At 39.1% G+C, this 23,902-nt stretch overlaps 1 protein-coding gene across 4 annotated transcripts; it reads right to left on the bottom strand.

The window, feature by feature from the left end:
• Positions 1 to 15,553: 15,553 nt before the first annotated feature.
• On the bottom strand, positions 15,554 to 23,092 carry TAC1 (tachykinin precursor 1). Of its 4 annotated transcripts, XM_012811709.1 has the most exons (6): positions 22,967 to 23,092; positions 21,869 to 21,965; positions 21,313 to 21,357; positions 20,800 to 20,823; positions 19,362 to 19,415; positions 15,554 to 16,148 (listed from the first exon to the last, which is right to left on the bottom strand). In XM_012811709.1, the coding sequence occupies exons 1-6, from the start codon at positions 23,087 to 23,089 to the stop codon at positions 16,099 to 16,101; spliced, it is 393 nt and encodes a 130-aa protein (XP_012667163.1). In that variant the 5' UTR covers positions 23,090 to 23,092; the 3' UTR covers positions 15,554 to 16,098. The 4 variants fall into 4 exon arrangements, with proteins under 4 accessions (XP_012667163.1, XP_012667171.1, XP_012667166.1 ...); XM_012811717.1 differs by lacking the exon at positions 19,362 to 19,415; XM_012811712.1 differs by lacking the exon at positions 21,313 to 21,357.
• Positions 23,093 to 23,902: the final 810 nt, after the last annotated feature.

Raw genomic sequence — 23,902 nt, 5'->3', positions numbered from 1 at the left:
GACTTCATGGAGCACCAGAGTGAGTAATATTTGAACTGCCAGCAGACCCCTGCTATCTAGTTGCTGGAGAACTTTTGAACTTCCCCATTTGAGACTGGGTGCTGACTGGGACAATTTATTTGGAACTCTTGACCTGGGCTAATCACCTGAGGACCATCCAAGGTGGTACCCTTCTTGTGTTGTTGTGAGAAGGCTTGATTTTCCTTTTCCAGTTGTTGCCCATGGAGGGATGGGGTGTCTTATTTGCTTGTATTTCTCCACAGCTAAGACTTCAATCCAGAGTTACTGATTCACTAGGATTGGACAGAGACTAGCTGAAAACAAGACAGAGTGACTTAACCCCACCACATGAAGCAAGTCCCCATTGTCTCAGGCCATAGTACTGTTTGAGTCCTTTGCAAAGTGGTCAGAGAAAACCTGCAGTCACCAGTCCCAGCTCTTGGGCAAAGGGCCAGTTAATCACTACTCCAAGAGCCCCCAATCCAATTTTACCTTATCTGCTCATCTAGTCATCAGTCATCAGTGAAAATAATCATGGGGTGGAATCAGTGGAAAAACTCTGGCAACATGAATAATCAGAGTAGATCTATTCCCTCAAGCAATGACAAGGTGGACACACCAGAAGATGCCATTAATAAACAAATGTCTGAGATGTTAGAAATTGAATTCAGAATTTGAACTGCAAATAAGATTAATAGAATGGAGATAAAATTGGAATTAGAAATTCAAGGAGCATTTCAAAAGTTATCTCAAGAATTCAATGTATTCAAAGACAAAATCACCAAAAAAATTGATACATTGAGGCAAGAACTTGTAGCCCTCAAATATCTGAGAAATGCAGTAGAATACCTCAGTAACAAAATGGAGCAGAGAGAAGAAATGATTTCTGACATTAAAGACAAAGCTTTTGAATGCTCCTGAGAGAACAAAGGATGACTTTGTTTTGTAAGGAGTTCCCACCGCTTGAGAGAGAACAAGGGTGACTCTATGTTGTAAAAAGTTCCCACCCAGTTCCCGCCCAGTTAGAGAGCTCCCGACCCTGAGAAATTCTCTGAATTCCTCGAAACAAATTGCGGGACTCTTGAAACACACATCCTGAAACTTAGCCAATCAACATGATCCCCATGACTCCCCGTAGTAATGTTCTCCCACATCTTATTCTATCCTATAACATGTACCCCCTTTTAAAAGACGTAGACAATAGTGAAGTGTGCTCTCAACCAGGACCTGAGGGCCCCCGGGCTCGTGGTAGAAATAAAGACTCTTTTGTTCTTTACATTGGATCTGACTCCCTGTGGTTTTGGGGGATTTTGAGATCTGGGTATTACACTCCCAAATTCTCAAAGATGAAGAGAAGTGGAGAGTAAAAATAGATCACTCTCTCAGAGAGCTTTGGGATAATTCAAAGAAAACTAATACTCACCTTATAGGAATTCCTGAAGGTGAACAAGCTTGCTTCAAAAGGCCCAGATGCTCTACTTCAAGAGATAATCATGGAGAACTTCCAAAATACAGCTAGGTATTCTGAAATTCAGATAGCAGAAAGTTTCAGAACTCCAGCATGACTCAATCCAAATAAAACATCTCCCAGACACATTATAATTAGCTTGGCCAAAGTTAATATGAAGGAGAAAATTCTGAAAGCAGCCAGACATAAGAAAACCATAACCCACAAGGGGAAGAATATTAGAATGACTGCAGATCTCTCTGCTGAAACTTTTCAAGCTAGAAGAGGGTGGTCATCAACTTTTAACTTCCAAAACAAAATAACTTTCAACCCAGGATCCTGTATGCAGCTAAATGATCCTGAGTTTCATTTATAATGGAAAAATTAAATACTTTAATGACATTCACATGTTGAAGAAATTTACCATAACTAAACCAGGTCTTCAAGATATTCTCAGACCCATCTTCCATAATGACCAGCACAATCCTCCACCACAAAAGTAAAATTCTGAAACTTTTAATCAAAACACAACCTCCACAGTGGCAAAAGGATTAAAAATGTCCACTGGACTTTCGAAAAACTTGATACCCAGAATCATACCAGGCTTATCAATATTCTCAATTAATGTGAATGGCTTAAATTGTCCTCTAAAGAGGCATAGGTTGGCCGACTGGGTAGAAAAACTCAGGCCAGACATCTGCTGCATTCAACAATCTCACCTTACCTTAAAAGATAAACATAGACTCAGGGATGGTCTATGTTTAGAAGGGATGGTCATCTATAATTTAGGCAAATAGAAATCAGGAAAAAGCAGGTGTTGTAATTTTATTTGCAGATACAATAGGCTTGAAACCAACAAAAGTAAGGAAAGATAAGGATGGTCACTTCATATTTGTTAAGGGTAACACTCAACATGATGAGATTTCAATTATTAACATTTATGCACCCAACCACAATGCACCTCAATTTATGAGAAAGACTCTAACAGACACAAGCAATGTGATTTCCTCCAGCACCATGATAGTTGGAGATTTTAACACCCCTTTGGCAGTGTTGGATAGATCCTCCAATAAGAAGTTAAGCAAATAAATTTTAGACTTAAACTTAACCAATCAACAATTGGATTTAACAGATATCTACAGAACATTCTGTTCTAACAAAACTGAATACACATTCTTCTCATCAGCCCATGGAACATCCTCCAAAATTGATCACATCTTAGGTCACAAATCTAACCTCAGCAAATTTAACAGTATAGAATAGTATAGAAATTATTCCTTGTGTCTTCTTGGACCATTATGGAATAAAAGTCAAAGTCAGTTACATCAGGATTCTTCATACTCATACAAAAACATGGAAATTAAATAACCTAACACTGAGTGATAGCTCGGTCATACATGAGATTAAGAAGGAAATTACCAAATTTTTGGAACAAAATGATACTGAAGACACAAATTACCAGAACCACTGGGGTACTGCAAAAGGCAATCCTAAGAGGGAAATTTATGGCATTGCAAGCCTTCCTCAAGAGAACAGAAAGAGGAGGAAGTTACAAACTTAATGGGACATCTCAAGCAACTGGAAAAGGAAGAATATTCCAATTCCAAACCCAGCAGAAGAAAAGAAATAACCAAATTAGAGCACAATTCAATGAAATTGAGAACAAAACAATTATACAACAGATCAATAAATCAAAAAGTTGGTTTTTCGACAAGGTCAATAAAATAGATAAACCTTTGGCTAACCTAACCAGAAATAAAAGAGTAAAATCTCTAATTTCATCAATCAGAAATTACAAAGACAAAATAACAACAGACTCCTCAGAAATTTAAAAAAATCCTTCAAGAATATTACAAGAAACTTTATTTTCAGAAATATGAAAATCTGAAGGAAATAGACCAATACTTGGATGCATGCCACCTTCCTAGACTTAGCCAGAATGAAGTGGTAATGTTAAACAGGCCTATATCAAGTTCTGAAATAGCATCAAATATACAAAATCTCCCCAAAAAGAAAAGTCTGGGACCAGATGGCTTCACATCAGAATTCTATGAAACCTTTAAAGAGGAACTAGAACCTATATTACTTAACCTTTTCCAAAATACAGAAAAAGAAGGAATACTACCCAACATATTCTATGAAGCAAACATCACCTTGATCTCCAAGCCAGAAAAGACCTAAAAAGTAAAGAAAATTATAGACCAATATCTCTAATGAATATTGATGCAAAAATATTCAATAAGATCCTAGCAAACAGAATCCAGCAACACATCACACAAATTATACCCCATGACCAAGTGGGCTTTATCTCAGGGTCCGAAGGCTGGTTCAATATACATAGATCTATAAATATAATTTACCACATAAACAAAATAAAAACCAAAGACCATGTGATTCTCTCAAATGATGCAGAAAAAGCTTTTGATAATATCCAGCATCCTTTCATGATCAGAATACTCAAGAAAATAGGTATAGAAGGGACATTTCTTAAAGAGACTTTACCTGTTTGCTGATAGAGGCCATCTACAGCAAACCCACAGCCAACATCATACTGAATGGAATTAAATTGAAATCATTTCCACTCAGATCAGGAACCAAACCCGGTGTCCATTGTCTCCACTGCTTTTTAACAATGTAGTGGGCGTCTTAGCCATCACAATAAGGGAAGAAAAGCCAATCAAGGGTATCTGTAGAGTCAGAGATCAAACTTTCACTCTTCATAGAAGATATGATTGTATATCTGGAAAACACCAGGAATTCTATTTTAAAACTCTTAGACGTGATCAAGGAATACAGCAATGTCTCAGGTTACAAAATCAACACTCACAAATCTGTAGCTTTTATATATACTAATAGTCAAGCTGAAAAAACAATCAAGGACTCTATTCCTTTTACAGTAGTGCCAAAGAAGATAAAATATTTGGGAGTTTACCTAACAAAGGGCATGAAAGATCTCTATGAAACTCTAAGAAATGAAATGGTTGAAGATGTTAACAAATGGAAAAATACATGATGCTTGTGGCTGGGAAGAATAAACATTGTTAAAATGCCCATACTACCCAAAGCAATATACACATTAAAGACCACGAAAAAATAATACTTTGTCTTATATGGAATCAGAAAAAACCTCAAATAGCCAAGACATTACTCAGAAATAAGACCAAATCAGGAGGAATCACGGTCCCAGACCTCAGATTATACTATAAATTGATAGTGATCAAATAGCTTGGTACTGGCACAAAAACAGAGACATGAAACTATAAAAATACTAGAAGAAAGTGCAGGGAAAACTCTTGAAGAAATCAGCCTGGGTGAATACTTTATGAGGAGGACCCCCATCCCCATCCTTGGCAATTGAAGCAATACCAAAAGTACATTACTGGGATCTGATCAAACTAAAAAGCTTCTGCATAGTCAAGAATATAGTAAATAAAGCAAGAAGACAGCCCTCAGAATGGGAGAAGATATTTTCAGGTTATGTCTCTGACAAAGGTTTAATTACCAGAATCCACAGAGAACTCAAATATATTAGCAAGAAATGAACAAGTGATCCTATCTCAGAGTGGGCAAGGGACTTGAAGAGAAATTTCTCTGAAGAAGACAGGCGCATGGCCTACAGACATATGAAAAAATGCTCATCATCCTTAATCATCAGAGAAATGCAAATCAAAGCTACTTTGAGATATCATCTAACCCAGTAAGATTAGCCCACATCACAAAATCCCAAAACCATAGATGTTAGCGTGGATGTGGAGAAAAAGGAACACTTTTTCTCTGCTGGTGGGAATGCAAACTAATATGTCCCTTTTGGAAAGATGTTTGGAGATCACCAGGGATCTAAAACTAGACCTGCCTGCCTTCAATTCCTCCATTAGGTATATATCCAGAGGACCAAAAATCACTTTTTAACAAAGATATTTGCACCGGAATGTTTATTGCAGCCCAATTCATAATTGCTAAGTCATGGAAGAAGCCCAAGTGCCCATTGACCCATGAATGGTCAATAAATTGTGGTATATGTACACCATGGGATATTATGCAGCCTTAAAAAAGATGGAGACTTTACCTCTTTCATGTTTACATGGATGGAGTTGGAACATATTCTTCTTAATAAAGTATCTCAAGAATGGAAGAAAAAGTATCCAATGTACTCAGCCCTACTATGAAACTAATTTATAAGCACCCACACTTCCAAGTGAAAGCTATAACCCAAATATAGCCCAAGATGAAGGGCAAAGAGGAGAGGGAGAGGAGGAGAGTGGGGAGGATGGGTGGAGGAAGGAGGGTAATTTGTGGGACCACACCTATGGTGCATTTTACAAGGGTACAAGTTAAATCTACTAAGGGTAGAATATAAATATCTTGTTGTTTTTTTTTTGAGACAGAGCCTCAAGCTGTCCCCCTGGGTAGAGTGCCATGGCATCACAGCTCACAGCAACCTCCAACTCCTGGGCTCAACTGAATCTCCTGCCTCAGCCTCCCAAGTAGTTGGGACCACAGGCACCCGCCACAACACCCGGTTATTTTTTTTGGTTGCAGCCATCATTGTTATTTGGCGGGCCCGGGCTGGATTTGAACCCGCCACCTTAGGTGTATGTGGCTGGCACCTTAGCCACTTGAACCACAGGCACCAAGCCGAATATAAATATCTTAACACAATAACTAAGAAAATGCAGTGAAGGCTATGTTAACCAGTTTGATAAAAGTATATCAAATTGTATATAAAACTAGCACATTGTACCCCATAATTGCATTAATGTACAACCTTCTGAAAGTTTTTTTTTTCTTTTAAAACTACCAGGAGCCTGTGGTCCCAGCTACTTGGGAGGCGGAGGCAGGAGACTCGCTTGAGCCCAGGAGTTGGAGGTTGCTGTGAGCTGTAATGCCACGGCACTCTACCCAGGGGGACAGCTTGAGGCTCCTGTCTCAAAAAAAAAAAAACTACCAGGATATGTAGGGATTCACTGCATTGATTTATTTCTGGGTCTACTGCAGAGAGGACAGATTATCTTTGAGTACACAGGCTACTGAATAATGTAAAAACTATCTAGTTAACATAAAAAGAGGGCATACAGAAAATATAGTCTATCAGACATTGAAGGAAAAACATTGGCATGTCTTCACTATGTATGACATTGACACCGCCAATAATGCATCATGGTGATGGTATAAGAGAAAATACATTAATCATCTAGGAACATAGATAACACCCTTTCTGAGCCATCTTCCACTTTTAAAAAATAAAGTTTCCTTTGTTTGCTCTATGGTATATGTCACTGTAGGGTATTACATCAGAGCTGCTTATCTTCTCTCTGAAGTTTTATAAGGCTATTTTCTGTAGTTCAGAACCACCTGTATGTTTTTCTCTAAAGATTTCTAGTCTTTTATATGTGATTGTTTGCTACGAAATGACTCTTTAAAGTGATAATGTAAGACTTTCAAGTTGTTAGTCATAGCATAGTCCAAGTCCTTAGTGAAATGCTGACCACTCATAAGTCCCAATAATGTGATCAGTTAGTATGTCAGTTCCATTGACCTCTTTGAAAATATTCCATTATATTAAAGTGGGTAATCGAAGATTTATTTAAATAAAACTTTAATGCAATCCATCTGTAAAAGTCTCTTTTCTATTTTATATACTTTGCCACCACATTCTGAGAATGTAATTAGAGTGCTTCCTTAAGATATTCAGCGGTAATGTTGTTCCACTGATCTATAGGCATGTTTAAGTAGAGGAGATACAGGGACTTCTTATTGTCAAAGAAAATTTTAAAGGATAAAAATGTAAGCCTTGTATATGTTTAAAAGGAACTGATGTAGATTCTGAAGGCAATTTCAGAGTTCTAAGCATGTACTGGATAATGTCAGCATCACTGAACTAAGTGCATTAACACCCAGGTGAATACTTTGAAAAGAACAGTACTCAGTTGAACTCATAGTTCAAATTTACCCAAGTTCCTGGGTCTGCATTTGCTTTTATGTTCATGAATGTTTCTTAAGGAAATAAGGAAAGTAAGGTTTGAGACCATGTTGAGGTAATTATTACTGAAAAAAAAAATCTGAATTAAAATCTTCAAAATAAGACTTAAAAGCATGACCTTGACTTCTTCAAATACCTTATACATCTTCTGATGACCAGATTCTCCCATCATCCAAACCCAGGTCATGTGCACCTCCTTGTTCATTCATTCATTCCACCCACCCGCCACCCACCATTCAATAATCACGAGCACCTGCTATGGAACAGCACTATTCCAGGTGCAAGGGGGTACCAGAGAGCAAGAGAAAAACTGTGTCTTCCATCACAAAGGTAATGGTACTTTTTCTGTTTCAGTTATGGCAATTACCATAAGACACTTTAATTATCTGGGCATATCTTATTCTCCTGTTAGTGTTTTTATGTCAGCCTCATGGTGTAATTCACAGATATGTCCCCATTGCATTTGTCATAATGTCTCACCACAATAACACAAATGAAGTGTGATGAATGAATGAATGAATGAATGAGGAGATGAATGAATGAATTAATCTTTCTTGGCTATTACTCCTAAGTAATGCAACAGCATTTTTACCCTTCTGAAATGATGTTAAGACAAACTCAATCTTGATCATTATGGATTAGAGTATAAAATACTTGGGCACTAAGGAAATCATTACGATGAAATTTTAAATGATATTCAAAAGTATTTTTGTGGAATTATAGAATACATTTATAGCCTAACATAATTGAATCAGGGTTGAAAAAAGTCTACAGATGTAGAATGATGTATTTACCTAATAGACTCAGTATCTGTTTAGAAGAGGCCATTAATGTGTATCAGGCAAGAATATCATTTTGTGAAATTGCAATAGGGGAAGTATTATAAACTTCTGCAAATATTACTTTTTGCCTAATAATAACTTAGTGAAGAAAGATCAGAAATTATATCTAAACTTTGCTTTATTTTAGAAAGGAGTTTTTTAATCCATGTAAATTGGCTTTGAAAAAAACAAATTATACAGGTAAATACATTTTTTTAAATTGAGATTAATATACACAAGTTATAGAGAAGAGAGGAAAGAGGTGCCTTCTCTCTTTTCTGAGGAGATGGCCACTTGGGTTGGGTTTATTCCTCTCCTTCAGATTTTAATTTCTTCCTATACATTTTGCCTCCATATTGGCATTTTATCTTTTCTTTCTTCTAAACCTACACTATTTTTCTTTCATGTAAATTATTTTTGTTCACAAGCAGATTAATTTACAAGGTTTTTTATAAAAGGTATTGCATTTATGTCTTAACTTTCAAAAATGTTTCTCAGTTTTTTTTAATTGAATGGTAACTATGTACATTAATGCACTTCTGGGGTACAGTGTGGTGTTTTCACACACAATCCGAAACACTTTCATCAAACTGGTTAACATAGCCTTCGTGTCATTTTCTTAGTTATTGTGTTTAAACGTTCATATTCCACTCTTAGAAAGATTCACTTGTACCCTTGTAAGATGTTTCTCAGTTTTAAGGGCATGTGGGTAAGGGAAGGAGACTTTTCAGTTTTAAGGGTTTGTCTAGGAATTTGGGGGCAGAGTCAGCCAATAATAGCAAAATGAACCTAGGGCCCCTCATCTACTCACATACACTTGCTTCCTTCTTCCTTTCCAGAGGCAGGTTAGTTATGATAAAGGGACAGTGGATGTTGGTTGGCACCACACTGTTATCAATTTGCACGACTATATCTGGAGGAAAAGTTTCAGATGATGGAACTGAGAGGAGCTATGAGTTGTGTTTTTGTTTGTTTGTTTGTTTGTTTGTTTTTGGCTGGGGCAGGGTTTGAACCCGCTACCTCCGGCATATGGGGCTGGTGCCCTACTCCTTTGAGCCACAGGCCAAGCTATGAGTTGTGAATCTCACAACTTTTTAAATTTGTGTGTGTGTAATCTTACACACGTACTAAAAAGTATATAACACGTATGTGTATGGTTTGAAGAATGATTATAATTATATTAAAATAGCGATGTATCCCTCGATGTTATGAAACTGAATATACTTGTATTTCAGAAATGCCCCATGCACTTCCCTTCTCTTTCATCCAGCCAACAACTGTCCTGTCTTTGTGTTAACCATTTCCGTGAGTTTCTTTACTATGCTGCTACTTACTTATGTATCTCTAGACAACATATTGTTGTTTTTTTATTTTTATTTTTTAACTGAGTAAAAAGCAGACATAGCTGGTAAGGAAAGGAGAATGTTGCCACTATTAGATGAAGGATCCAAGAGAAGGTAAGCCAAATAGAATTTCTGGACTGGGAGCTGGCCTCAGCTTCCTTTGGGGTCCTCAAGTGGCCCTTCTGGGGAAACAATGGGCAAAGCCATGGATTTGTCCTAGAAAGTATAAAGAAATGTGGTGGAAAGGTAAGTAAGATAGACACAGAATCAAGCACAAGAAATGGTCGGGGAGAGTGCGCTGCTTTCTGTTTTCTGCATGCAGCTCACAGAGGTTATACTTCAGGTCCCAGGAGTATATTATAGCAGAACCTTTCTAGAAGGATGAAATGAGTGTCCTCAGCTGATCCAGGCACAGGACTTAGATGGGAGACCAGGAATCTCATCAATATGTGGGCCAGTTTTTCTGAATGTTTGGTCTTTGAGTTTAAAAGCTGGTAGGGTTTGGGCAGAGGTCTAAGTGATGACAGCCCACATCATACTCTTTAGGTTGACTGACTCTTCCCTAATTAGAAGCTCCCTGACGTACATTGACGTCTTCATCTCGCATCTCTCCAGTGACATTTCTCCATCTCTGAAATACAGATAAGCTGGCTGTTCCATTGGCCTTGATATGGAATCAAGAAAGATCCAGTGTGATCTCATGCAAGCCTGTCTCTCCAGCCTCATCTCTTGCCACTTGCTCTGTGCTACAACTGTGCTCAAATATTTGTACTTCTCAGAACACGTTCTGTTTTTTTTATACCTCTTTGTCCCCATTCTTATTGTTTTCTTGTTTCAGAGATCCCTTCTTTCCTGATTGCCCTGGCAAACTTCTCATCCTTCCAGATTCCTCTCTCGTAAACAGGAATTCTAGGTGGTCCCCATGACACTTTCCATTTACCGTGGTATAGCCTTACCATGCTGCATTTTAATTATTTTCACTCTGTTAGTCCCCTGCTTTCTTGAGGTCAAGGACAGTGACCCATATATTGTTTAATCATAACCAAACATCATTATCACATTTAAATATTAACAACTCCTTATTGTCATCAAATAACTAGTGTTCAAAGTTCTCCAATTGTTTAATGATTTACTTTTATTTATTTGTTTGTATAGGATTCATTTGTTTTTATATACTGGAATTGGTTGATATGTCTCTTAAGTCTCTTTTCTTTTTCTTTCTTTTATTTCAATAGATTGGGGGTAGAAATGCTTGTTACATGGATGAATTGTACAGTGGTAAGTCTAGGCTTTTAGGGTACCCATCACCCTAATAGTGTACATTGTACACAATTGAGGATTTTTCATCCTACACCCCCTGACCCCTTCTGAGTCCCCAGTGTCCATTGTATCACTCTGTTTGATCATGCATACCTATGGTTTAATGTCTACTTACAACTGAGAACAAGCAGTATTTGTTTTTCTGTTCCTGAGATACTTCACTTAGGACAGCTTCTAGTTCCAGCCTACTTGGTGCAAAAGACATTATTTCATTCTTTTTTGATGGTCAAGTAGTATTTCATTGTGTGTGTGGCACGTGTGTGTGTGTACCGGGGCTGTCCAAAAAGTATCTAGCCATGTAATATGAAAAATAGAGAGCATAATGTTGTGGACTCATCATACATAGCATTTATTATGTTGAGGTACGTTCCTTCCATACTTAATTTATAGAGAATTTTTATTATGAAGGCATGTTGAATTTTGTCAAATGCTTTTTCTGCATCTATTGAGATGATCATATGATTTTTTTCTTCAATCTGTTAATGTGATATATGATGTCAGTTTATTTATTTGTGTTGAATTGGCTTCACATCCCAGGGATAAATCCCACTTGATTATGGTGTATGATCCTCTTATTGTCCTATGTGATTTGTTTTCCTAGTTTTTAATGAGGACTTTTGCATCTATGTTCATGTAGGGTATGAAGATTATTAATTTTGTATGTCTACTTGTCTTAATTCTCTGTGTGCCTATTTCATGAAAACTCTTAATTATATCATTTAATTTCTCTTACCCTGGCTTGCTTCTTGAGTAATCTGAAGAAGTGGGATGCCTCTCATAATTAAAAATTTGTACATTTTTAATACTTTTAAATATTTCTGCTGGCTTCTATTTATGTCTTTTGAATATAACTCAGATTTATAAAGGTTTACTGGTCTTACGTGTTCTAACTAGATTATTCCTTTTTGTTTTGTTTTGTTTTATTTTGTTTTTGAGGTGGAGTGTCACTCTGTGCCCTGGGTAGAGTGCTATGGTGTCATACCTCACAGCAACTTCAAACTCTTGAGTTCAAGTTATCCTCTTGCCTAAGCCTCTTGAGTAGCTGGGACTACTGGCACCTGCCACAACACTCAGCTATCTTTTTTGGCGGGGGGGTCCTGAGCTCAAGTAATCCACCCTCCTCAGCTTCCCTCCCATGAGCCACCATGCTTGGCCCTAGATTATTTCTTTTATCAATATCAAATATCCTTTTTAATATCCTGGAATTCATACCTTTAATTCAGTTTTATCTGATATTAGTATCATTATAGAATAATTGTGTTCATATTTGGTAGGTATTTTTTTTAACATCCATTTATTTCTAACAATATAATTTCTGATCCACTTAAAGTCTTTCTTTTGTTTTTCACAAATTCCAGCACATCTATTAACTTACTTAAAAAATACCCTTTAAAAACTATTAATAATAATTTTGTGTTAAAAGGAGCAATTTCAGCATATGCTCCAATTGAAAAAAGATATTCTCATTTTTGTTTGCTTGTTTGGATGGGGTCCTTCTGAAACTACATCCCTGGAAGGTAGTACTGGGTGTCCAGACAAGGTCTTTCAGTTTTACTATGTGCATTTCTTTATTTGAATTTCTGCTTGTTAGTTTCCTTTTGATTCAAGACAATGGAGCACACAGTGTGCTGAGTATCTTCATTTCTCCCTGCCAATGTACCAGCTAGCTGTCTCCACCTGCTCCAGTGCCCTGTGTGTGCTGCTGTCCTGTGTAGACAATTGGGTTTGTCCAGTGGGAGGTACCAACAGGAGATCAGACAGCGGGAGGACAGGTCTGCTGGAACAGTTATTCTCCAGCCCCCCTGTTCTGCTTCTGCCCCCACACCAAGTCACCTTCTTTTGGCTCCATCATCCTTACTGAAGATAGCAGCTGTCAGGCAGCCCTTTGCATACACAGACCCTCATTTCCTCACCTTGATCCTTCTGCACTAGAGGTAGCAGCTACTCCCAAGGGTGTAGCATAGAGTGCTGTGGAGTCATAGCTCACAGCAACCTCAAACTCCTGGGCTCAATTGAGCGAGAGATTCACTTGTCTCAGCCTCCAGAGTAGCTGGGACTACAGGTGCCTGACATAATGCCTGGCTCTTTTTTTAGAGACCAGGTTTTGCTTTTGCTCAGGCTGGTCTTGAACTTGTGCGTTCAAGTAATCTGACTGCCTCAGCCTCCCTGAGTGCTAGGATTATAGGCATGAGCCACCCCGCCTGGCCCTAAGAAGGCTTATTTTAGAAAATAAGCCTTTGCCAGAAAAGAAAAGTAATAATAAATGTTTTATCAGTAGAAACTTCCACTGAAGTTTTCTCTCCCTTTCCCTATTCACATTGTTGCTGGTTCCTGAGCCTAGCGGGGAAAGCAGGCAGAGTGAGGTCCCCTGATGTGGGTTTTTATGCAGCGCTGTGGGGTAATTCCTAGAATCTCAGAGTGATAATGTGCCTTATCTATGCAGTATGAGCAGCATAAAGCTGCACAATTTGTAAGGTAAAGACTTAAAAACCCACCCTGCTGCTTATTCAGTGTGCCTACAAAAAGAATGTTGGTGGCTGAAATATAACACTGACTGGGTGGTGCCTGTGGCTCAAGGAGTACGGCACCAGCCCCATATACTGGGGGTAATGGGTTCAAGCCCGGCCCCGGCCAAAAAGTGCAACCAAAAAAACAAACAAACAAACAAACAAACAAAAAAACAAATAACAAGTGCTTGTCAGCACTTTGGAGAATAGCTAACGATGACAACAGATTAACAGTCCCTGAACCCTTGCTGTCTGTGCGAGATTATTCTCAAAGCTTTTCATGCATAATTTCACTCATCTTTCACCTAACCCTCATGTAGGGGACACTATTGTTAATTCCACTTTTACCGACAAGCAAAGTAAGATGAAGAAAAAGGTAAGGCCCCTGTGACAAAGCCATTAAGTAATTGTGGAGCCAAAATTCAAACCTGAGCAGTTTGGCTCGAAAGCCCATGCTGTTATCCACTCCGTTGTTCCTCTTGTTAAAACATCTCTGTAGAAATATGTAATTATACAAATACTGCTGTGTCTCTAACAACATACTATGTATGTCATTCCACATTATTTATTACGACATAATGTCCCTTTAAATGAATGCCTAGTATTCTGTTGCCCTAGTATACTAATTTGATTAATCCATTTTGTTGCTGGATATTAATTTGCTCTATTTCCCCCTGAATTGCTTTCTAATCCTGGGTCCTCTCATATCATCTCTGACCCCAGCATTTCCTTAACTTTCATATCCTATCTGTACAATGATAATAATACTTAAATCACTAAGTGATTATAATCACTTAAAATTGAAAGTGATTAAAATTATATAGCTTATATCATTGCATTATAATTATTATTCAATAGAGGGTTAAATGTTGCTGTTGGGGAAGGGGGCTCTGGATGACTCTGCATTTCTCCATTTTGTTTACCAGTATATGACTTGTAATGTTTATTTTATTTTATTTTATTTATTTTTGAGACAGAGGCTCACTCTGTTGCCCCAGGCTAGAGTGCCATGGTGTCATAACTCACAGCAATCTCAAACTTCTGGACTCAAGCAACCCTCTTGCTTCAGTCTCCCGAGTAGCTGGGACTATAGGCTTATACCACCACACCCAGTTAGTTTTTTTTTAATATATATTTTTTAGTCGAGATGGGGTCTCAGTCTTATTCAGGCTGGTCTGGAACTCCAGAGCTCAAGCCATCCACCTATCTTGGTCTCCCTGAGTGCTAGGATTACAGGTAGATGCCACTGTGCCTGGCGTAATATGTGATGTTTAAATGTATTGTGGAATGAAGAATATGAGTTGGAGAATATTTTTTAAAACAAACTATTCGATTGAAGATATAAAAGTTAAAATATGCTTTAGTTCTCTTTTTCTAGAAATAGTCTAGGACAAATTCATAGAATTTTGCTTCACTAAGGAGTGCTTATCCTGCATTGTTTTACCCCAGGTCAAAGAAAAAGGTAAGGCCCACTGTGGGCACACTCTCTTCTATACTATCAGAAAATGTTTCCAAGGACTCTTAGCAATCCTTCCCCTTAAGCAAATATGCACAGGCCTCTCTCATTGCTCTGTATTTATTCCCGATGCCTCTGCCAGAGGGAGTGCTATGGGTGTTAGCAGTTCTCAGGCACTTCTCAGACATTGTGTAACAGAGTTCTTGTTTTCCCTATGAGAAGGAGCTGCTGTATTTCCAGCTCCTCATCTTTCTGTATCATCTTCTGAGAACATCTGTGAGAGTTCAGTTTAATGTCCTCATTCTAGTGAGATTCACCCATGGGTGCATTTATACCTGGGCTCCACACAGGGCTGAAATGATGGTGTGCTGATGTTTCACTCAACAAGAAAATAAACGGTGAAATGTTATCTTTAAAATAGACTATCATCCTACTTACAAAAGAGAATAATTGGCATATGTGATCAATTCAGCCTTTCCTTTTTTTGTATTCCAAAATGCAATTGTTTTCTCCATGAATATCTTATGTCAAATGGTTTAGCAAAAAATGCATGTGTGTGTGTGTCAGAGAGAGAGAGAGAAAAAATACATTTTAGACAAAACAGTTTAGTCTCTTTCATCTACTAAAAGAAAAGTTGCTGATGAGATGTAAAGGTTAACAAAAGAATGTGAAAGAATCGTCAAGATATTTTTTCTTTTATTTAAAATGTTAGCTATCACAACACATCATACAATGGACTGAGGACCTTCGAGTCACATTAAAACTTTTAAAAACATCTCTATATAGTCACAATACATGAAACATGCTTCAGGGATACAAATATAGTTTGATACCAAAGTTTCAGCATGTTGGCCATGAAAAATACCAAGGCAAGCATGAGACCATCGGGAATTTCCTTCCCTTTTCGCAGTAGTTGATACGACTGCTTCAAAGCAATTCTTTCTTTGGAGCTTCTATCATTGTTTTACAATTTCACTGAACACTGTGCTTCGCTGTGAAAATTCCCATCAATTTCTACTTCTGAGGGAGTCACCATATTATAATTACAACACGTGTTTACAACACATATTGGCACGATATGAAAAATAAACACTTTTTTTGAGTCTTCAACTCAAAACAACAATTGTTATTAAATAAATAATTATTCCTCCTAGCGCGTGTCTTATTTTGCTTTCATTGCTCATTAACACAAGTGAAGCTGAAATAAATCATTTGTCGGGTAGTTTATTTGCGCCTTCGTTCATAATTCTGCATCGCACTCCTCTCATAAGCCACTGGAAGGAAAAGAGGGGACAGAATTGTTTTCAGGAGGATTCACTAAGGGAGTTAAACAAATAAAGTTCAAGGCAGTCAGTCATTTATTTTAAACTCACAATGACTTTCTCCCGCTCCTGAAGTATTTTATTGCATGTCTTTCAATCCTGCCTCAGTTTCTATCTTGACTGGAAGTGATCTAACTACAGAACTCTTTGTTTTTTTCAGTTATTCATCATATACTTCGTGACCCCAGTGTGTATTTCTAGCTATTCCAATACTGATGCTCTGCAGCTTTCTCAAGCAGTGACAGACACCAACTGTGAGTTACAGAAAGGATAATGTCCAAAGTAACCAGGAATAGTAGCAGAATAAAAGTGAAATGTGGGAGTTTTATTCTAGGACAGGGTAAATAAACTACAGGCCATGGGCCACATCTAGCCTACTATTTGTTCTTATGGATGAACTTTAATAGGATTGCAGACACAGCTATTTATTCCTATTGTCTATGGCTGCTCTGGTCTAGAAAGGAAGATGTGGGTAGTAGCTACAGAGACTGCATGGGTCCCAAAGTCCAAAGTATATACAATCTGGTTCTTTTCATAAAAGTTGGGCAATCTCAGTGCCAGGGGCACCTAAAGGTGGGAGGGTCTCTTCCTCTCTTGTGGATACTTCCCAATGACAGATTGTCCTCAAGACTAAAAACAGTCTATTCTCTGAGAGTAAGTCAATTGGGCCATCTAAATACAACACCATTTAACTTACCGCCTAGAACCGTCATGGCCTGTGAAAGATCAATATTGCTTCAAAAGGTATTTAACATGTAGCTACAAGTAATTCAAATACTTTGAGTACCTGGACCAAAAAAATGCCAAATTATATTATATTATATTGTATTATAAATTATATATAATTTCAAAGGCATCTGTAACCACAAAAGGGTAAGAATCAGACTGTTGTGATCAAAATACATAAGGCTGTTTTCAATCATCTGAGCCAGTACTTTATACACTTACATTTATGGCTTAGTGAAATCATTGTGCCTTTTGAAATTCGGTATGCCTTGTATATGTATAAAATATTGAATTTAAATAGAAACAGCAGAAAGATCTGTAAAAGATTTATGGAAATCTTAGGTGCTACTCTGCCCAGTTTCCTCAGTGAGGTCCGTTGAGAGAGAAGGTAAGTAAAGGCACCAGTGGTATCACTTCCCCCATTCAACACTGATTTTAACATCCAGCTGTTCCTTAAGTGAGGTTAACAATAAGAAGAACATTTCATATCAGTTATGGAATTATTTCTGAGATGGAGCAGTCCAAGCCCCAAACTGGGCAGTTCTGAAGGAAGGGCACAGTTCACGTCTCACTCTGATTTGTTTATATTAGGAGGAGGATGCTTAGCACAGGTTCAGGCTCCATCAGGTTTTTGGTAACACGACTCTGTTCCTCCCAAGAATGAGACAAATGCCAACATAAACTAAAGATGGATGAGAGATTTAGCTGGAACATAACGTCCTTTCGTATGGAAGCAGGGTTTCTTACATGGTCCTTGAACCCTCAGAAACTATATTAAATTTTTATGTGTATGAGCTGATAAAGGTTTCTCTAGGAGAGATTATCTACATTTATCAAATAGTTCCTGACCAGAACAGGGCTAACTGAGTGTACAAGTACCTGATTGACTATGGATACATTTTTGCCTGCTTTTTAAAATTTATATTTTCGAATTCAAATGGAAGAACAAAGGTTTAGTTATAAATTGATTCTGATTAATGAAGCAATTCTAAGTATCATTGCTAATAATTATATTATTACTTTAAGTACATTTAACAGCATCAAATCTATTCTAAATTACACAGTATCTACATTATTTATTAAAGGTAAGCCTGCTTTGAAACCTACATCAATTCTGGAAATGGAGAGTTGATGACCTGTATTAATAAGAACACCACAGTCATACGCATGAGGACTGGCATGTACTGATACAAATAAAAGCCACTGTGGTTTAAATTTATAGTCTACTCCCAACAGCTGGTATATAATACATAGTAATAAAACAATTACAAGTTTTTCATTATGCACGCTGATAGGTTGGGTGAAACTTGCACTGGAGAAGTCCCAAAATTAAAGGTATTAAAGGTAAAGACATACAAAGACAGTGTCTAAATTTGGAGAGTAGAGAACCATTAAAAACACTGGGAAAATCATTGTTTTGCATAAATCTAGATAATTAAGAATTAAGCCAATACATCTTATGGATTTTCTAGAAACTTCTGATAATTTTCTAGACAGCTGCTGATTACTTTCTAATTAAGGAGGTGTTGAATATTTTAATTCTATTTTCATGGAAGGTGAAACAAAAAGAATTTGACTAGCTTTTCGAAGGAGCCTTAGCCTGAACGTGCTTAACAAAAAATTTCTATGAAAATAATATAGGGTAATAATATATTTAACCTTGGACATAATGTGATGAATGTGTTCAGAAATAAAGGTTTCAGATATATGTATGTGGCATTCACATAGAAGATAGAAACTAAAGAGAAGAAAGGAGACACACAGCCTTTACATGGTATGAAGTAGTTGTTTGAAATTAAAATGGACTATGAGAATTGTGGCTTCCCTTGTCGCTAAAGGTTTGATAGCCAGAACTGATTTATAACACTTAAGGATGATTTGATGGTGTTCCTTTTTGAAGATACTGGAACAGACTGTCACTTCTCTTCCTCTCCACCTTCCATCAGTATGTTTTGAGTTTCTACAGCTTCAAAAACAGCAAGCAACTTGTATAAAGGATTTATGTTTTTTGTTTTTTTTTTGGAAGATTGCCAATGTAACATCTGATAAAACTTTCAAATTACTTTGGTAACAAGTGAAAATGGATCTCATTACTCCCTGCGTCCTCCACCCCTTAGTTCAGTAAGATTATGTATAGGTTATTTAACAGATCTGCAGGAGAGTATTAGATTAGTCCAAAGATTCAGGTTGAGTAATGATTAATTGGGACAGATGCTGGTAAGGCTGGTGGTTTAAGAGAAATAGACTGATATTATGGTAATATTAGCTTAATCAGCTATAAATCTATTCTTGGGTTACAGTACTATAATTAGATTTTTCGACTATAAATATTCACTTTAATTCTATTATTCCTTTTTAACACTTTGAAAACTGTGCCTTATAAAAAAATAGAAAATATTTGAGATATTAGTCTACTTTCAGTCATGTTTTTATACATACCAGAATTTAAAGCTCTTTTGCCCATTAGTCCAACAAAGGAATCTGTTTTATGCCCTGAAAAAATACATTTAGGGGTACTTTAATATGTATGTCTTTAAGGCAACAAACTGTTATAACTAGTACAAAAAAAGCAAGCTCCTGAATATATGCCTATATAGTAAATATGCATCTACTTCAAGTTTTTGTCAACCTGAAAAAATAAAGATCCCTCACAAGCTTTATAAATTACACTAAAACAACACAATGAAAGCACTTTTCTAAATATTAGCAGTACCTTTAATTCATATTATATTTTATCTCTTACATAAAGTTTTAAATATTGTTTCTATTTGAGCTAGCTTTGATTTTTAGGGACTGAATGCCATATTTGTGTGAAAAAGAAATATCCAGGCTTATTTTCTCATGTTATTGAATATGTTGTATTTCCCAGCAACTGAACCTTAGTTAAATAGGTCCCTACACTTGATAATGATATTCTTCCAAAAGGTCACTATTTCTATTGATTGAATTTTTTAAAAATACTTTTTTTTGCAAAGGTGTATTAGTTTTGACATGAATAGAGTACATTTATGTTTATTACATAGAATTTTGCTATATACAACTCCCTCGAAAGTCAAATCCTTAGAAAGTAAATATGAATAAAATGTATTCATTTTCAGAGGTCAGACCTTTGGAAAAGATTATTATTTTAATGCTAGTGGGAGAATTTCTCTTAATTTTTACCTTATTAGTTGAGAGTAGGGTTAGTATCCTAATGTGGCCTCCCAGTGAACCAAAGCCAAGACAGGATACGTGTGTGGACAGTATGATAAAGATGGATGGACCCCTGGGAATTCTTGTTACCTCTGGCTCCATTAACTGGTAACCCGAAATCTAATGACCCCCAAGTGCCACAATTTTGCCATCTTCACTGCCTTAAGAAATGTTTCACTGATTGAGGTTTCCCATTCAATTACGAGATTAAAAAACTGCATCTTTGTGTTTATCTTTAGTATGGACTCTCTACTTAGGTTCTTATTCTACTTAATTGGCTGCTGGAAGACCATAATAAATGATGTCATTACAGGACCGGCATACTAAGATGGGTTAGAAGAGGCCTACAAATGCCCCCCCCATGGAAGTGGGCATAGGGGATGTTGTTGTAATGGTGGACTTTTAACCCTCAGATTAAAATTCTTATTTAAAACTAACAATTTATAGGAGTTAAAGGACTTTTTCTTTTTTAACACCGCATCTTTTGATAAGTACAAAATATCTAAACCATAGAGCTTTAAATGATCATATTCTGAGCAACATGAGTCTCCCCATTCTTATTTTTTTGTAATTTAAAGTATTGCCCCAAATTATGATAGAAAATAAGGTAAGATATTCTATAAAGTGGAATTCAGTATGATTTTACATTTCAATTTGATAAATGTCAAAGTAATTTTGAACTTACTTTTGTGAGAGATCTGGCCATGTCCTAGAAGAAAGGTAAAATTAGCAAACACATATAGATTTGTGTTTAAAAAGCTATATCTATTAAAAAGAACTACAAAAGTAGTTGATTTTCAAAATCTATAACATTTTCCATTTATAAATGCTAACCAAATTATTATGAATAAAATCAAATGTTTTGACAAACAAAAGGAAAATTTATTAAGTGCCTCCTATGGGCCATGGATTCAAATCCAGTCTATGAAATTCTTGAGGCCTGTAAGGCTATAACCACCTCCCATGTTCAAGGCTGGCCACCCCTTTGATACTCAGGAAGAGCAAGAAGAGAAAGAGAGAAAGAAAGAAAGAGAAGAAAAGAGAAAGTGAAGGAGGAAGAAGACAAGAATGAGAGGTATGCAAATCCATCTCTTACTTAAACAGGCATAATCAAGATCTCGCATTTTAGCCCATAAAATATTTTATCCACTTTCCTATATGTGCATTCACTGTAGTAAAGATTTATAGGAATGTTTACCATAAAGAGCCTTTAACAGGGCCAGCTGTTTTTCAATTGAGGAATCTGACAAGAGACGAATTGACATTAACTATACGACGTTACACTGATGGTGCCACGAATTCAAGGAAACTGAATATTTCTATTATGAGACACTGGGCAGCCACATCTCACCTAACCCCAGGGAATGCTGTGAGCCAGCTTCCATATGAGCTTGGATCATTCAGTGTCCTAGCTCCTGGGTTTCCCCCGCCCCCCGTTCCCTCCCCCAACCTTCCCCTTCTTTGTCAATTTGCATCTTCAGTCACGGGAACGCTTAGTTAAGGTTAGTTGCTGTTCTTGGTGGTTTGGGTTATTCTAATACTGTGAGGCTTGAGAGGTGAATCTTTTCCTCCCTTTCAGGGCTGTGCTTGTCTAAGTGAGGTGTGGGCTAGAGTCGCGCCCGGGGCGAGAAGTAACACCTCTCTTGGAATGGAAATCTCCGCTCAAAGAGCAGGGAACACTCGGATGCTACGAGAACGAGTAAGCAGGCAGGGCAGGCTGCCCCGAGAAACCTAGGGACGGTTGCCCATCTCACCAGCATCCCGTTTGCCCATTAATCCAAAGAACTGCTGAGGCTTGGGTCTCCGGGCGATTCTCTGCAGAAGATGCTCGAAGGGCTCCGGCAGCTCCTCCTAGGGGACAGACGCACGGACAAACTGGTTTGTAGGCGACCCGAGCGGTCCCCACAAAGCGCTCCAGTCCCGGGCGAGCCACAGCTTACTCGCGGTGCGCTCAGCCCTGAAGGCAGAAAGCCGGCTTCCAAAGACGGTCCTGAGTGGGGTCCGTCCCGGGGCCTCTCCCTGTTTCGGTCCCTACCAGCCTAATTCGAGTCCCGCGCCGCAGCCTCCGCTAAGCTTGGCTGGGAGAGTTAGCACTGGAGCCCTGAGCCCTCTCTGCTCTGCTCTTTCCCTCCCTCCGACCCCCAGCCCCGGGCCTCTCACTCATCTGCTGCGAGGCTACTGTTTTTGTCTTGGCTCTCTGGTGGCCACTTCGGAGACTTCACTCCGCCATAAATGCCCACAGGTGTGTGTGTGGTGGGGCTGGGGTAGGGAAGGGTGACAACGCTTTACAAGTCACCAGCACCTCCGAACTTTAACTGTTCCTCACAGGTGCCCCCTTGCGCCAATAATCTGAGACCCTCGGACACTAGCAGCTGGGCCCTCGGGTCAGCAAAATCAGTGTCAAGGCAGGAAGTTAACTTCCCACCCCGCTCAGTCCCTCCAGCCCCGCGCTCGCCCTGGCTGCCCGCGGGCGCCCCGCACGCCCTCCCCTGCCAGGGTCCAGCGTTTGCAGATGCTTGGGCAGTGCAGCTGGGCTGGAGCCCTCGAGATCCGGTTACGGGGCAATTAAACCTTGGGAAGCTCCTAGCCTCCTGAGGCCCCGGGCTCATGAAGTAGGGCATCCCTCCTTGGAAGAGTTCTTGGATGTGATGGGGGAGCCCTCAAGAGGAAACTTGAATTGTGGGCGCACAATCTGGTGAGGAACCCGGGAAATAGCGCGCGTTTACAGCCTTCCGCGCTGTCTCTGGCCGCGGTCGCGGAGCCTGCCAGGCTAACTAGGGTGCCATCTCGGGGAAGGTGACAGCTCCCAATCCCAGGAAGAAAGGCATGGGCCGCCCGAGACACGGTCTCACCTTGATCTGGTCACTATCAGACCAGTCGGACCAGTAATTCAGATCATCATTGGCTCCAATTTCTTCAGCAAATAGTTGAGTGGAGACAAGAAAAAAAACGGCCAAGGCCACGAGGATTTTCATGTTGAATTTCTAGGAAGAGGGAGAGAAAAGGAGGTGGGTGGGGGGAGAGAGAATACATCCAAGATCCAAGAGTTAGGGCAGCATGATTTTCAGCCCCGTAACGGAATTCAGGTTCCTTAGAACCAACATAAAAAGCTTAAGGGCTAAATCAAGTCTCACTTGTACCCTTTAGGAGAGAGAAGCACGCTCTGAAAATTCTCACATCCTCGTGTTTCTGAATCCCAACTTCCCCAGACCCCCAACCCACCATCCCCCACCTTCAAACCTGGAGGCTCAGCAGGTGAAAAACACAGAAGGGCGCCAGCGTTTCGGAGACCTGTCTCCTCGCTGTCCCCGCTGCAGCGGCGCACCTAGTGCGGCCAGCTGCCCCCTCGAACAGGTGCGCGGAGGGAAGGGCGGGGAGCGCCCGAGCGCGGCTGGCAGGGCGCGGGCACTTACTGCGACGCGCAGGCCGCGGGGCTCCTCCGGCGCTGGACTCCCGCAGTCCCGGTGCAGCGGCGCTGAAGAGGAGTTCCCAGCGCGCTCGCTCGCCTGCTGGGTGCCTGGCGGTATTTATCCCGGGCTCGCCAGCCTCCAGACCCACGTGACGAGACTCGCCCCGCGCTACTTTCTCAATATTTAATTAGCCGCCTCCTCTCCTTTCGCTTGCGTGATTGAGAGTTTCCGAGACGGTAACTCGTCGATGCCCATAACATCTGGACCCAATTGGCTTCGAAATGACGCAATTTTAGGAAAATCGAGGTCTCGACATCCAATCGGGAGCGGCCTGTCTTCCGTCTGCAGATCTGACGCCCCCTCCCCTCGCTTTCGGAA

The sequence above is a fragment of the Otolemur garnettii genome, unplaced genomic scaffold, assembly GCF_000181295.1.
Source record: "Otolemur garnettii isolate 467f Iridium unplaced genomic scaffold, OtoGar3 scaffold00005, whole genome shotgun sequence".
In the NCBI taxonomy this organism is placed as follows: domain Eukaryota; kingdom Metazoa; phylum Chordata; class Mammalia; order Primates; family Galagidae; genus Otolemur; species Otolemur garnettii.
The sequence above is the reverse complement of the archived record's forward strand: the minus strand, read 5'-3'. Positions and strand labels throughout refer to the sequence as shown.